This window comes from Conger conger, chromosome 9 (assembly GCF_963514075.1).
Source record: "Conger conger chromosome 9, fConCon1.1, whole genome shotgun sequence".
In the NCBI taxonomy this organism is placed as follows: domain Eukaryota; kingdom Metazoa; phylum Chordata; class Actinopteri; order Anguilliformes; family Congridae; genus Conger; species Conger conger.
In genome coordinates, this window is record NC_083768.1 from 36,459,367 (window position 1) to 36,475,150 (window position 15,784).

The 15,784-nt window shown below is 42.2% G+C and overlaps 1 protein-coding gene across 1 annotated transcript in view; it reads left to right on the forward strand.

Moving 5' to 3' along the window:
* LOC133137510 (apoptosis regulator Bcl-2-like) overlaps positions 1–15,564 on the forward strand; it is a 43,039-nt gene extending 27,475 nt beyond the window's left edge. Inside the window, exon 3 of the mRNA XM_061255828.1 lies at positions 10,728–15,564. Within this exon, the coding sequence (XP_061111812.1) occupies positions 10,728–10,865 (138 nt within the window). The 3' untranslated portion in view covers positions 10,866–15,564. The remainder of the gene's footprint in view (positions 1–10,727) is intronic.
* The last annotated feature ends 220 nt before the right edge of the window (positions 15,565–15,784 follow it).

Genomic DNA, 15,784 nt, shown 5'->3' on the forward strand with positions numbered 1-15,784 from the left:
CGGTAACATTACAGTAGCTAGCTGCCATTATTAGCCAACTAAATTCAGTTTCGTACCTCAGCTGGCAGACCATGATAGCTGGGTCCCACGGCACAGTGCTTATATTTTATACTAGATTCCACTGGAGTATTTTCTTTCCTGGGCAGGTCTCATGCCTAGACTTTAGCAGTGTCAGGGTTAGCAGTGGCTAGTATCACCACTAGCGATGTTTCGCTAAATAAAACACGAGTAACGTCAGTTAAGAAGTTAGCTAAAAAGCCAGTTACAAAGTTAAGCATGTGTGGAAAACAGTTTTGTGAATCATATTAGACTGCAGTTTTCTTAACCCATTGCTACCACACCATAATCTGCAACGACCAGAATCAGCTTGCGGGTGTTGGCGGGTGGGGTTGAGAACGAGGGCGTAGACATTTTTTCATGCAGATAAACAATGGGCCGCATCAAGGCCTAACATTCTGCATAGTCTGGATCATCTGCAGTACACAACAGATTTTGACATAGCACACAACAAACTACAATGGTGTGCGCAGGGAGGAACTTCTTTCTGTTCAAGACAATATATTGTGGTTAGCAGTGGCTCCTGAGATGTATCAGAGCTGATTCCACAGTAGTTTCTATGTGTCAAAGTCAGCAGGCGGTGCTGCAGTGGCCATACACCTGGCGAGATACTGCTCTGAAAGCTGATAAGGGGGTGAGGAGCAAGGGCTGTGCACAGCGCTCCAGGGCCAAGCTACAGATCAGACTTCAAACCACCGCCGGCCCATTGTTGCCACCTTCTTTCCATCTCTCAGGGAACCGATACAAAGCCACGCATGCAGTAACTGAGATACAGTATGTACTGTAATCATGATAGCTTGCTGGGATTTTCACAGATCCATCAGCAAAACAAATATAACATGAAGTAAGTGTAGTAACCAGTAGTTATGACCGAGAGTACAGTAGATAATGGTTTCTTGGCTCGCTTTTTAATTGAGGAGGTGAACCATGTGCCTAGAGGCCGTTGTTATCACAGTGAGAGTGATCTTACTCTCACTGTCTCTTGAGTGGAGGCCTGCCATGGGTATTTCCTAAGTTCATCTGTAGGTCAGTTCTATCTCTCTCTCTCTCATTCAGACTCTGTGTCTTTCCCTCTCTTTCCCTCTAACCACAGGGCTTGATTAATGGCCCATTTCTCTGTTTTATTTAACCGACATCATGAAATCCCCTTTCTTGACAGCTCCTACTCTGAGGCAGGACAGGGAGGTGTCTTAGAACAAAGGATTGTGGGATAAAGGTAGTGTGTGACAGGGTGGAGGCGGTTTGCAGGGGATAGAGCCATGATTTAAGTGCTGAGTAACTCCACCCCACACCTCCTCTCCGCTCCCCAATGAGCCCTGTTTCCATGTTCTTCTCCGTTACACTGAGACACGTTTCTAAAGGGAGGCATTGCACAGCACCATTTATACAGGGAATAATCTATGCCTGTCATCTCAAAGGAAATCAGTGCCCCTAATAGTGAACATTTAGCAACTATTTTGCCGTGAATTCAATATGTTTGAGATCTTTTTTTTTTGTTGTTTTTGTATAAACCAATAAATACTTAGGAAGGGCAATGAAAGATTATGCAAAGGCAGTGCTACTGGACACAGAAGGGTTCATGTCAGACGGTGAAAGGGAAAAAGAAAAGTCTGTTTGACTTTTATTTTTGCAGTCAAATCTGTTGCAGTCAGGTTAAGCTGAAATTGTGGGGGGTGGACTTTGCCCATCAGCAGCCTGCATTTGGCAGTAAACCACTTGTCCACCCCCCAGAGTTTCTTATTAGAAGTGTATTATTAAAAAGGTGGACAGCGAGATTGGGTTCTCGCTCTCTTTTTTTTCTTTTTTACTGTTGTTTGCCTAGTAGACACAGTCATGGTAACATTCATATTGTATATTGCACACAATGCCCATAACTGAACACTGACCCAGTTAGTCAAGGGTACAAACAACAAGGTCTTGGCTGTGTCCAATTGTGTTGCGTAATATTTCGGGAATTGGATTGCGACTTATAATCAGGTGCTGCTAATGCTGAAATGTAATTGAAAAGACACTTCCCTAACCACAGATAGGCAGGGAGGATTAATTTTTTGGAGTGTTGTAACAACGGGCGAGATGAGATCTTGAGATCTGGTGCCTGATGACTTCCTTGTGATTGCAGCTGACCGCTTAAATTATCTGCACAGGAGAACATCAAGATGATTTCCAGTTACGCCACGCGCCAAATCTTTCGTGACGACAGAACCCATGATTGGAAGTCAGTATGTCTCATGACTGCGTTACCTCCTGCAGGAGAGAAGGGGGGCTTTATCCATCAGCACTGCATCAACGTGCATCATGGAAGACTGTATTGCCTGCACCCTAAGACTGTGGCTTCAGAGGCACACAGCTGATGGTTCAGGTGTCGTATAAAGCTGAAAAAACCCCCAACGAGGTGGACAGGAAAACAGAGTGGTTACATAACCACTGTCCCATGGTACACTCTGCTCTCGCCCATGTTTACTGTTCCCTGGTCCAGTGACTCAGGCTTCTGTTGTTGCCAACTGGAAAGGGAAAGTTTCAATGCTCAAAGTTCATAGTGTAAATGCTGGAACCATGCCCAGGGACCTATAACAGAACAACTGTGGCAAGCAGGGGGTCCTTAAATGACAAATAAACCAAAACAAAATCATTTTTACGTCACCTTCCAAATTTTACTATGTATCAAAAAGTACAGTTGAGGCCAAAATTATTAGCCCCCCTTGTGAAATCAGACAAAACCTTTGATTTCTCCATGGAAATGTCCATTAACAACAAGTGTTTATAGTTTGTTTGTTTCCAAAATATCAAAGACAAAATGCCCACTAAGTTTGATTAGAATATTTTATTGATGCACTGAGTTGAAACAAGAAAAGGCAAAAATGACACGGCCAAAATGATTAGCCCCCTGCCCATTAATAGTCAATAGTGTACCCTTTCTGGGCCACAACTGACAACAACCTCTTAGTAGTTCTTCACAAGGTTGGCACATGTCTCTTGAGGGATTTTGGCCCATTCTTCCATTGCAAATTGTTCCAGCTGGTCCAAATTGCATGGTTTCCTGGCTTGGACATTCACTTTGAGCACCTGCCACAGATCCTCAATAGGATTGAGATCTGGGCTCTGTGCGGGCCACTCCAGGACCTTGGTTTTGGTGTCCTTTAAGAACTGTTTTTGGACCAATTTTGAGGTATGCTTTGGATCATTGTCTTGTTGGAAGACCCAGCAACGACCTAAGCCTAGATTAAGAGCAGATTTCTTCATATTATCCCTCAAAGTATCAATATAATTTTCTTTTCTCATGATGCCATGCACCCGAACAAGGCGCCCTGTGCCTGAAAAACAGCCCCACAGCATGATGCACCATGTTTAGCTGTGGGAACTGTGTTCTTAGGGTTGAAGGCCTTGCCCTTTCTTCGCCAAACATAAGCAACATCCATGTGCCCAAACAGTTCCAGTTTAGTCTCATCAGACCAAAGGACAGACTTCCAAAATTCATCTTTACCTTTCAAATGTTCACGGGCAAACCTCAGTCTGGCTCTGATGTGCCGCTCTTTGAGTAAAGGGGTTCTTCTGGGACGATGGCCCTGAAGCCCACCACGATGAAGAGCCCTCACAATTGTGTTCCTAGAAACATTAACAATCATCTTGGCAGATGTCCGGGGCTTCTTGTTGACGTCTCTGACTATTTTCCTCTCCAGAGTTCTTGAAATCTTGCGCTTTCGACCATGCCCAGGTTTGTTTCTTACAGAATTTGTCACCTTGTACTTAGCAATGATGCAACGTACAGCTGTTCTAGACACTGTAAAATGCTTGGAAATGGCAGTACAGTCTTCTCCCTTATTATGAGCCTCCACTATCTTCTTTCTGAGCTCAAGACTGATTTCCTTTGTCTTTGGCATGGTGAGTAAGAGTAGTCCCACTCAATGTGTTCAAGTGCCCTGTTCTTTGGAGTCCCTTAAGTAAAGCTCAATGCTGATTGAATGCTCAGGTGTTGTTGGGAAGCTAATTGACTGCACAGGTGTGGTTTGAAAGCTAACTGGTTGATTGTATGTATTTTGGAAGCAAAAATGCACATGAGGGCTAATATTTTTGACTATATTTGATATAAAGCAAGCCTAAAAATGTATTTTACATTCCAAAATGTACCAAAAGCTACCAAATAGCACTGATGAATGTTTGATTATATCAACTGATTTTAGCAATAATGCAAGCATTGGGCAGAATTTTAGGAAAATGTTCATAATTCCTGGGGGGCTAATAATTTTGGCCTTAACTGTATGTATGTCTTTTGCTTTCATTGGACATGACGTACTTTCATTCGACATGATAAGCGTGCTACAACTGAGCATTTGATATAGGAAAATGTACTCTTCAAATTATATTCTGAGGCACATCTGATCTGCCCTTATCCAAATTATCAGCCTTTTATAAATATGAGGCATTAATAACTATCTGTGGAACATGCCATCGAGGTGCTCCAGCTACAGTAATGTTGGAAAAGTTGGGCCTGAAATCCACTTCACCAGTCGATATCATATCAGTGGCATCAGACAGGAAATGTTTTTTTCTTTCCCTGCTTGGTATTTCCTCAGTTAATTAGTGTCCCATGGGAACACTCTCAATATGGGAACACATGAACATGTGACCTACAAATTATGTATTATATCAAGGAGTGTATTCTCTTATGGATTCTTATAGAGTATACAGGGCCAAAATGATACTGTAGCAGGTCAGAGGCCATTCACAAATGGGATAACATGTTTGTGGTGGTTGCTTCATCATTAGCTGGTCATAAACAAACTCTTGTATCTCTGTCCATTAGAGTACATTTAGGCTTTTAGCAGAGACTAAATGACTCCCAAATGACTTACAATCCATTCATACAGCTGAATATTTTCTGAATAAATAAGCACCTTGCTCAAGGCCCTGCCCCAGCTGGGAAGTAAACCCACAACCTTTCAGTCGCTAGCCCAGTTTCAACCACTCTGCCACCCACAATTTGGGCAGCTGCTCTGGGTTCTATGTAAAACCTCAAGCATAGCAGTGTCTCTGTCTTTAAGGAATGCAGTTTTTTGATCTGGTCTGTTACATAACAGAAATAGAATGACTTAAAATAAAGCGCACAGGGAATTTTATGGAAAATTGGTATTTTTTTGTCCTTTTGAAATGATGCTCAAGTTCACGATGGGGAAATTCGAGGAAATCCAGTTGGATTGCGAGAAGCGAAGGACTCTTATCTTGGGTGTCTAATCCAAGGACTCCTGCTGCTAAAACACACAGTGTTTTAATAAGCGCTCTCAGCTGGAAGTTGTCGGGAGTGATGTACTTACTAATTAGCACTTGATTAAAAGCTTTATAAAGGGAGGGCCAGGCCTTGGGGAGCAGAGGCACAACCTGATTGGTCTACTCGGGCTGGGGGGAGTATGACCTACATCTGTAGTCTGTGTTTCAGAGCCACCCCCGTAGCTGTAGGTCATCCCACAAGGTGAAGTGTGTTCTCCACAGCCCTGCGGGCCTGTTTAGAGTCTGTGTGGTGTTGGGGGGATATTATGGAAGGTACCTGTGGGGCTGCATATCGGCACCGCTGGGCCATTCAGGCACACTGCCTGAGGTGCAGAAACGCAACCGGAGCCAGAGGCAGGAAATCTTTTTGTACAGAAAAAGTGTTTCACAGACGATTAAATGTGTTATTATCTTGGTGTTACAGTGAATGTGTCTCAAAGTCTGCAATTAAATTTTTAATATGAATGTGTCTTCATCTGTTCATTTTGTCAGGGTTTTTTTGTAGATATTAACTTTTACATGGTGGTTTTACACAATTTTCACAGCATTAAACCAAAATGTCTTAATTGTGAAGAGGCTGATTTGTCATAGGCTCAGTAGTATGCTGTAGTATTTATCTACTCATGCAAGAAGTTTCCGGAGCCTTCCCTCCTGCTAAATGCTCTTTTTTTTGGCTAGCATACTTGGGAAAGCCCAACAGATGCTCTTCACATAACCTGGACTGGAGCCAAGCTGTGCCTTCTGCACTGGAGTTAACAATGGGAGCAAAGAATACTTCTCTCAGCCAATCACTTTCTGAAATTGAAGATGAAAGCACAGTAGCCAATGGGCTTTCAGCACTGTAGTATTTGAGTAAACAATAAGACACGGCCTCTCAGCTGTCGAGAGCACCTTCTGTGCTGATGTCATTCAGCAGTGTGGCACTGGATACTCCATGCAGACCACTGAGACAAAACTTCCTGTACAGCGTCTGTTCTCAGAAAGCTATATTTGTAGATGTCTCAGTTTCTCCATCTGATTTACCTCTCACAAGCTAAATCAGTCAGTTCCAACAAGCATAGCCGTATGTGTCAATCAAAAACTCTGTGCCTTTATATTGCATTACATACTGCATATTACATATAAAAAAATTAACCAGAGCAAAGTTAGGTAAATAATTTCATCATATGTTACGTTTCAGTGAAATGTATAAATACATTTTTGAAAGGCATAAAATATAAATGATGTGAATCTTGCCTAACTTGAATTTCAATTATGTAACTGCACAATTCCGTACCGCTGACTTTTACCACATGCCCCATTCATAAAAGGAAGAGACACTGCTAGGCGTGTTTGAGAGTTTTATGGACATTTAAGGATGTTGCGGGTAATGCGTCATGTGAGAATGCTTGCTGATGATTGTTGTACTCTCCAAAAAAGGATATCCTTCCTCCCCCGCAGCTGCTGTAGTGCCTTTGAATGCCATGCATCTGTATTAGGTCTTCATCTGACCAAACCTTTCAAATTCCTGTTGGGTGAGTCTGAATGCCTATTTTGATAAGCATTCAGACAGGCTGTCTATATTTACTGTACAATATGCAACTACAATTCTAAAAACAGCAAGCTAGCCCTAAGGATAATCATTATCAACATCAATACCTGACAGCATCTAAGCCAATCAACGTTCAAATGTTGTGTTAGTAGACTGCCAACATAAGATGGTGTATAGTACAATTTAGTATTACACCAAACATTACAAAAAGTTTCATTATTGCGCATTACCCTCGGTAACTGCACCAGGGCCCTTGTGACAATGTATTGTTATTACATTCAAGTACTAAACAGTCCTCTGAGACTTGACACCAGGTTATTGGTGAAAGTGACATGAACTGGAAACGTTTTTACATGTCTAATTAGATTTTTAACACTCCATAAATAGCGAAACAAAAGAGGAACACAACTGGGGATCTGATCTCATCTTAAATGCAAGAAGTCTCACTTCCTGGAAAAGGAGATGCGGTTCATTTCTGTGTATCTGTGAAACCAGCAAGATGGCCATTCATAAGAATGCCTCTGAGCCAATCGGGGTTGGGGGTGGAGCTATTCTTAGACGCAGCCAATGCGCTGGAGCATTTTTTCAGAAAGGAGAGGTCAGACCCCTCCGGCCTTGTGGTTTGAAAGTGAGACCTTCCATGGAAGTGGCTCTGTCCTTCAGCTCTTGAATTAAGAACTGACTCAACCGGCGTATCAAGCTCGTATGTCCTTCAATGCTAAATTGAGCATTTCTGTAAAATGCTTGTCGCATGCACAATGGCTTCTATTGTCGTGATGGTTGCTTGTGGTCATAATCGTGCTAATGGCTCTGACATCAATAATTGGCCCTGCGGTGAACGGTTTCTCAGCCAGTCCCTAACACTTAGGCTGGCTCTGCATGAGTTGGGTGTTGTGAGGGTGTCCTGCCATTGGATGATTTATTTTAATAGCCCCTGCCAAACTGCACCTAAGCTGTTCCACTAACTTCTGAAGCTTTTCAACTGGGGCGATGAGGGGTGCTACTGAAAAGGATCAGCCCACATTCGGCAGCTCACGTTGCCTAAAATTGTTAGTGTTATGATCCCATTGACCTTCCTCTCTTCCTCCCTCCCTCATTTTACTCATCCCTGTCCCCCTCCCAACCACACACCAGGAGAGAGAGGCTGGGCCTGTCCCTTTTCAGGCCATTATCACAGGAGAGTGCAAACACAACCCGGCCTTTTTAAACACGGTGCGGAAGCGGTGCTAATCCGGATGTTTGCCACCTTTGCAGAGCAAACATGGATTAGATACCAACTTATCACCACTCTGACCAGCCCTGTCACTTCCACTGAAGCCTGGCAGAGACCGGCCGAGAAAGAGGCGCGCTGGTGTTTGTTCTGTTACTACTGTCTGTGTCTGCCCCTGTCCAGCTGACGCTCCAGATAAGCTGCAAGGAAAGGCGTAGGTAGTGTTAGCTTTGTAAACAGGTGGCTAAAATTGAGTCTCCTGTGTCATACATTCAGTCTACTGTGTCATGTAGTTTCCGTTTGCATATGTTTAGTCTGTCTCATACAGCCAGTCTCAAATGTCATACGGAAGTAAACTTGATCCAGACAGAAGCCTTGTGTGATGGCTAAATATACAATATACTTTATAGACCTATACACCAGCTTGTTAATGCAAATACAGTCAGCCAATGTGGCTGCAACCAGATGCATAAAAGCATGCAGATGTGGTCAAGAGGTTCAACAGTTTTTCAGACCAAATGTCAGAAAGGGGAAGAAATGTGATCAAAGTGACGTTGACCAATGAATGATTGTTGGTGCCACACAGGGTGGTTTGAGTACCTCAGAAACTGCTAATCTCCTGGAATTTTCATGCTCAACAGTCTCTGGAGTTTTCAGAGAATGGTGCAAAAAATGGAAAAAAAGAGCAGCAGTTTTGCAGACAGAAACACTTTGAGAGAAGTCAGAGAAGAAGGGCCAGATCAGTCAAAGCTGACAGTAAGGTGACAGTAACACAAATAACCACACATTACAACAGTGGTATGCAGAAGAGCATCTCTGAACACAGAATGCATCAAACCTCTTAAGTGGACAGGCTACAGCAGCAGAAGACCAATAAGTCTACAAAATAAGTCTAATAAATAGCTAATAACGTGCTCACTGGGTATATGTTGTTTCCATAATTTGAACAGTTCTGTATGTATCTGTTCAGACTTCTAGAAAAGGGGTAGTGTTGAATTCACTGATAGCATCAGTGACATTATGCATGTCTATGCCAGCGAAATCAATCTGAATATCTCAAGTGAGAGATTTCAGTCATGAGACGTCCTCAGGCTCCATCCCTCTCCCCCATTTCTCTGTCTCTCTGTCCCTCTCTCTCCCACATCCCAGGCATTCTCTCCAAATCTCTCCCCCTCTCATCTAATCCTTTTCATCTTTTCTCCCTTCTACATGCTCCTGAATAATACAACCCGAAAACACATCAACTGGCTTCATCTTCTTGCTCCTCTTCCAACATAGCCAGACCCCCAAACCCCCAAAATCCCTTTTTCAGCTCAAATAAAAAAAGAAATACAAAACAGGCTATTTACTTATTTAGGAGTCTGGCCTCTTCTAGCGACTGGCCTCAGAAGGAGATTTCAGGGATAACCCTTATGGTTAACCTCCCTCTGCTGGCCGACTCTCAGATCTTCACATCTCATCAGGTGAAGCCCATTTCTACCACATGTAAATATATATTAGTGATAAAAGAACATATTGAACAGTACCATGCTGTGGAGGGATACTCGGTCTGGGATATCTGACCAATCGCAGTGCCTTCCTGAGAAGCAGAGAGAGGCTGAGTTGGGTCTCTGCACCAGAGCATCACTGAAAAACAAGGTCTGCAGACTTGCATCAGTTATTATCAGTGCCTGTGAAGATGTACAAGAGCTACTTGAAAGCATTCTTTGAAGTGTTTGCCATTTCCTGACTAGAAACGAGTTAGATTATGTGTACAGGAGTATTACATCTGTGCAATACGGAGATACACTATGCTCATGTAGATCTGGACTATCTAACCTGAGTTGTTTTAATGTTAGGGATTGATTTAATAAACACTGTTCAGTGTGTCGTCTAGAGCACCACAGCTCTGCCCATGAATACTTTACCCTAGCCAGATATCTTGACAAGTGGGGTTGACTGGCATTACATGAGATTGTAACCATTTGTAATCAAGGTTAAATAGTCTTGCAGATACGGTGGTCCTCAAGACCAGGGCCAAACTATGAATGCAGTCCAGTATGATTGCTAAGAAACCATGCTGTAGTCTGAGTTGATTGTAGCCATTGATTGTGTTTTCATTTATATGTTGGGCCTTGAAAAGCACCTGACAGTTAGAGGAAAAGGAGTGCTTTAGGATAGATATTTGTTGGGGGGAATTGGGCCACAGAATCGCATGTTGCCGGGTCACATCTAAACATAATGTGGAACCCTGAACGTGCTCACCCACGTCCAAAACGCCCATCGTCCAAGTCTGAAGGATCCTGAGTCACGCGTATCACAGTCTATGTGGAATACTGTTTCTACAGATCTGTACAACTGTACTGTTCAGAGCAGTGCTGTTGACGCAGTCTACACCATATGCTAGCTGCGCACTGACACAAACACAGACAATACAGCGGGATTCAAAAGCAGTACTGACAAGTAGGGGAAGGGGGGGGGGGGGGGGGGGCGTAGCAGCTGTCACATGAAATTTGTTATATTTTCCTGAAATCAAAGAGCTTTTTTGTATATGTACTGTATATTCAGAACTAACCAAACAAGTTTACACATTCTCCCTGTATAGATAGTCCTGGGTGTATTAATGAACAATGTATTCTTTTTTCTCTGTGATTTGGATTTACTCATCTCTCTCTCTCTGTCTCTCAGGATGCGTTTGTGGAGCTGTACAGCAGACAGCAGGGGGCCATGTCTCACTGCTCATGGCCGTACATAAAGACGGTCTTTGGGCTGGCTGCTCTGGGTGCTGCGGGCGTCACCATCGGCGCCTTTTTCACAAAGAAGTAAAGAAATCGGGAGCTCTTTCCGGTCATTTCTTGGAAAGGCAGAAAGGATACACGCACACGCAGGCACACGTACACACGCACACACATACAGGCACCCAAGCCAAACTGCTCCTGAAAGTTTAAAAGCCCTTACACTCTAAATACTTCATACAAGAGACTTCTGTTCCAGAAAGCCATTATTTCAAGACAAAAACAATACAAAATCCAATATCATGCACACTCAATGTTATGTAATTTGTTTTCTCTTACTATACATATAAAAATATATATGTAAATGGACTAAAATAATATTATTTTATTTTTCTTCTTTTTTTTTTACAATAGAATCCTGAAAACTATGTTTATTCAGTACTTCTGCATGAGAATGTTACAGTTTGTGCTGTGGACAGATGCCTTCCATGCGAATGTATGTACAACTCCCTCCATCTCTATGGGTGAAAGAGAAATCAGGAAAGTCTATACCCTTCTGCAAGACTAGACTAGCTTCTGGTGTCTCCCAGTTATGATTGTTTAACTGGAGAAGGGGGGAATCTTTTGCATTATGGTCTTTGTAAGGAGCTCCCCTAATTCACACACACAGGCAGCCACACACACACTCACACACACAGGCACACACACACAGGCACCTACACACTCACACACACAGGCACCCACACGCACACTCACACACACAGGCACCTACACACACATTCACACACACAGGCACACACACACACTCACACACACAGGCATCTACACACCCACTCACATACACAGGCACCTACACACTCACACACACAGGCACCCACACGCACACTCACACACACAGGAACCTACACACACACTCACATACACAGGCACCCACACGCACACTCACACACACAGGCACCTACACACACACTCACATACACAGGCACCCACACACGCACACACACACAGATATGGTAATATAGTCATTGTCTCTGACAGGTTCTGTGATCATCATTTTCATATTAGTAACCGTACAATATAACCATTTATGATTTTATGAGTACTCAGCCTCATTCTTCACCAACCCCCTCCCCTCCCCTCCTCTCCCCAGGTGCTCCTACACACAGCTGTTCCAAAGCCCAGTCTCTGTTCTATTCTTATATTTACTGGCCTTTATGAAATTATGAGAACCTTGACATTATCTTCTTTCATGATTATCATCTGTCCATGTCAGAGGCCCTTCATTTGCCTGTTTTCATTTGCCTTTGAGGTCAGACAGGCCATGATTTGTGTGTAGAGTGTATTATGGCTTTATTCCATTTAATATTCCCTCTGGAGAGCCAGACTGGGGAACTACCGAAACGCGAGAGGTCAGGTGCAACGTGGTGTTGTGGCTTTTTTTTAAATGAGGATATATGACATATTTTACAAATAAGATGGTCATTTCAAAAGGTCACATGATTAAGGTATATCAGACCCACTCAATCAAACTGGCCTTTTAGACAGGTAGGATCTTTATGTTCGGACATGGCAAAGGGAGGTGGGAATTCCCAGACTCACAGAGTGTAGTTACCAGCCTGGACCTGAGGCTGTGACTTTGGTTGATGTTAGTTTGCTTTTCCCAGCTGTTACACTTTAACTTTTACACTTGGGCCGTGAACCGTGCCAGGAGGGGTTGTGTTGCTTCTTGTATTGTGAGTATGAAGGGCAGTGTAGTCAAACGCAATTATCATTGTACCCTGTTCTGTGCCGAGCAGCACCACCCCTGGTTCTGTTGAGAAGATGTCTGGTAACTGTTGAGTCACTGTCCTCTGGTGAAAGAAACCCGCTGTCCTTTGATGAGGAACAGAATGCTCATCAGAGCTGGAAAGAGATGTACTCCAGTGAGAGGTCGCTTTGTTGGGAAGGTGGGAGGGAACAGAGGCTAGAAGGGAAGGGAGAGTGTGAGAGAGGATGTTTTGTAACTTGATTTGTTGAAATAAAGTTAGAGCACTTAGAGTTTTCAAAAAGAAGGTGATGGGAAGAAACAGGAGAGGGGGATTGAGAGAAAGATGTGTTTGTTTTTGGTTCAAACATGGCCAAAGTTCACAGTTCACAGCCTTGCATCTCTTAGCTTCTTCTGAAACAGGAACGCTCCTCCCAGAGTCCTTTCTTCTTACCTTTCTGGGTCCTGAATGGCAGCAGCGTAATGCTCAGCAGGGTGGGCTCATGTTGCAGGGAAACGCGAGCCCACCCTGGCAGGCCTCTGGCAGAGCAGGCTGAGGGGGTTCCAGATGGACTCGCACTGAGCACACTCACTAATGAGGGCTCTGCGAGCCACGTCTGGCAGCATCGGGGAAACAGCGCCCCCTGGTGCATGGCTGTCCCACTTTTGTGTGGATAGTGGAGAGCTACCAAATGCTGAGATTGGGGAAGGCTGTGGTTCATACAGCATTTCTGAATTCTGTTTGCTGAAAATGGACAACATACCGCAGTCACATGCTTTTGAGTTTGCAGCCAGCATTGGTTTCTCATGAATAACTGTGTGGCGGAACGTGTCTTCTTCCATAGCACCATCGGACAGAGGCCTACATGGTTTTCACTCACAGTTTCCATTTGCCCCTTCTTCAGGAAGAGAATATTTGACGATGTGTGCAATTTTGGTGAAAATAGCTTCTTTTTTTTTTGCAGTTAACTTTGCCTCAATGTCTGCCTAGACATTTATTTTTTTTCTCTTCCCTAAGTTTACATCTGCTGTACAAACATGATTTGAAAGGTAAACATGAATATGACTGTTGTGTGAGTAAGCTTGTAAAATGTGTTTATTTATTGTAAGGTACTGAAAATATAGTTACTCACTGCAGCAAAGTACATAATGTAACCCTTTGTTCAGTAGGGTGTTATGAAATGAAAGCTTGAGGTTAATCAAGACAATTTTCTCCAGAACTAGCAGTCACACTGTAACAGCTTGATGCTTGCGGGCGTTAATTAATGAAGAATAATCTGTAATGAGTTAAAAATGTCCTGTGAGAGCAAATGAGTTCTGAAGGAAGTAGATATTCCTTTACATTGATGTTCACAATTAATTTGCCATTTGAAAAGGTTTTTATATTAAACAGCAAAGCTGCTTGTAATGTAGAATTACAGGAAATACTGCCATTTGAGAACTCTGTACAGGTCCAATATCGTCAGAATATTGTCCAAAGAATTGTCCGTTCATAAAAGGTGAATTTCTGTGATGAACATGAGCAAGGTCTTATATAATGTGGACTGGAAACTGAAAGGAGTTTTTATGATGCTCAAAATTAGGAAGCATAAAGAAGTTTGCATAAAGAAAAGTTTATCCAAAAGATGCTAAAGTTCACAAACGTGATAGGGAATCTCCGCATTGATGTTCTTATGAAGCAATGGGAGAACCTTAGATTTAAAAAAAGATGTTATTATTAACTAACTTCTTCCTTCTAAAATTTTGAGCAGAATCTGTCTTTTCTTTTAGAATGTAATCACATTCCACCGAGGGAATCATTTAGAAGGAGTGGAGAGGAGTGTGCGTGTGCACGTGTGTGTGTGCGTGTGTGCGTGTGTGCGCGTGTGTGTGTGTGAGTGTCTAATGAAGAGTGTGTAAATATTCTATTCTGTCAGAGAGAGCATGAAGATGCATGCTTATGGGTAGCAATAGGCTACTATGTTAACTTGCAGTGCAGCATTCTATTCCTCTATTAATGTAATATTTCAGTGGCACCTGTCAAAGAGATACTGACAAACCAAGGGTGTTTCTGTAGTGCTGAGTGACAGAGTTGTTCCATAACGTAACAATGTCTTTAATGTGTGGGACTTTAATGAATGTGGTTTATTTCCTTGAGACGCCGTTTGCTGTAATGTACATAAACACCACCAGCACACGTTTCAATGTTTTTGTGTTCAGACATTTATTTCACTTTTGTTTGCTCTTTGCTTATGTAATGTGTACCAGCAATGTTACTGAGTAATGTGTATCAATATGTATGCGAGTTAATTTTAAATCGCACTGTTCACAATATTTGAAAGTTCATAACTGGACAGAATTAGCATCTCTTTTTCTCTCTCACACAAACAGGCACACGCACACGCACACTTACACACATTATATATATTATATATACGTAATTTTAAAGTTTGTGATGAAGGCTAAACTGTTATGTTTATTTTAATATTTCTTCATTTTAAAAAGAGGTTACTTTCTATTTAAAAGTATTTAAGAAAATAGCAATAACTATTGTTTAAATTTGATCATTATTCAGTATTTGAGTGTAATTACTAGAATCAGTGCTGCAAGTGGTGTTACTTGTGGTAGTTAGAATGAAATTCAGGCCAATGTGATGCTATGATCATAAAATCAGTATACTGTACATTTGTAGCTTTACCATCATTAAGGGCAGCTAAAACATTAAAGTCTAGCTTTCAGTCATAGCCACTAAAAGCACAACGAGATCGCTGGTGATTCATTAACCTGAATGCATAAATATAACTTCTGAATATTAAATATATGTCTCATAACATGTATGAAAAAAAAAAAAAACAAGCTAACTTTGTAGCTTGGTCAGTGCTCATCCTTCCCACATTACAAGCAAATCTGTAATATTTATTCAATGTGACCATTTCTGTCTTATGTAAATTCATTGCTACCTGTAAGTGTGTCATTCCTTCATTTTGCTTGTGTTCCTTCTCTTTGTAATGTTATATTCTTTATCTGAATATAGAAATCATGAATAAATTGTTCTGCTTGTCATTTATATTGTAATGTGTGCTAAGCTTATTTTTTCTGTTGTTGCATCATGCACTGTATAAGAATCTTGTCTGCATTATAGTGGGTGAAAATAGTGACACAGAATATAGCAAGTAAGAAAAAAAAAAAATCACTACAGAGTGAACAATGGCTACACTTGCATGCACACCAATACCTGATTATTTGGAGGAATCAGTCACATAGGTGTTCTGGAGTAATGATATTTC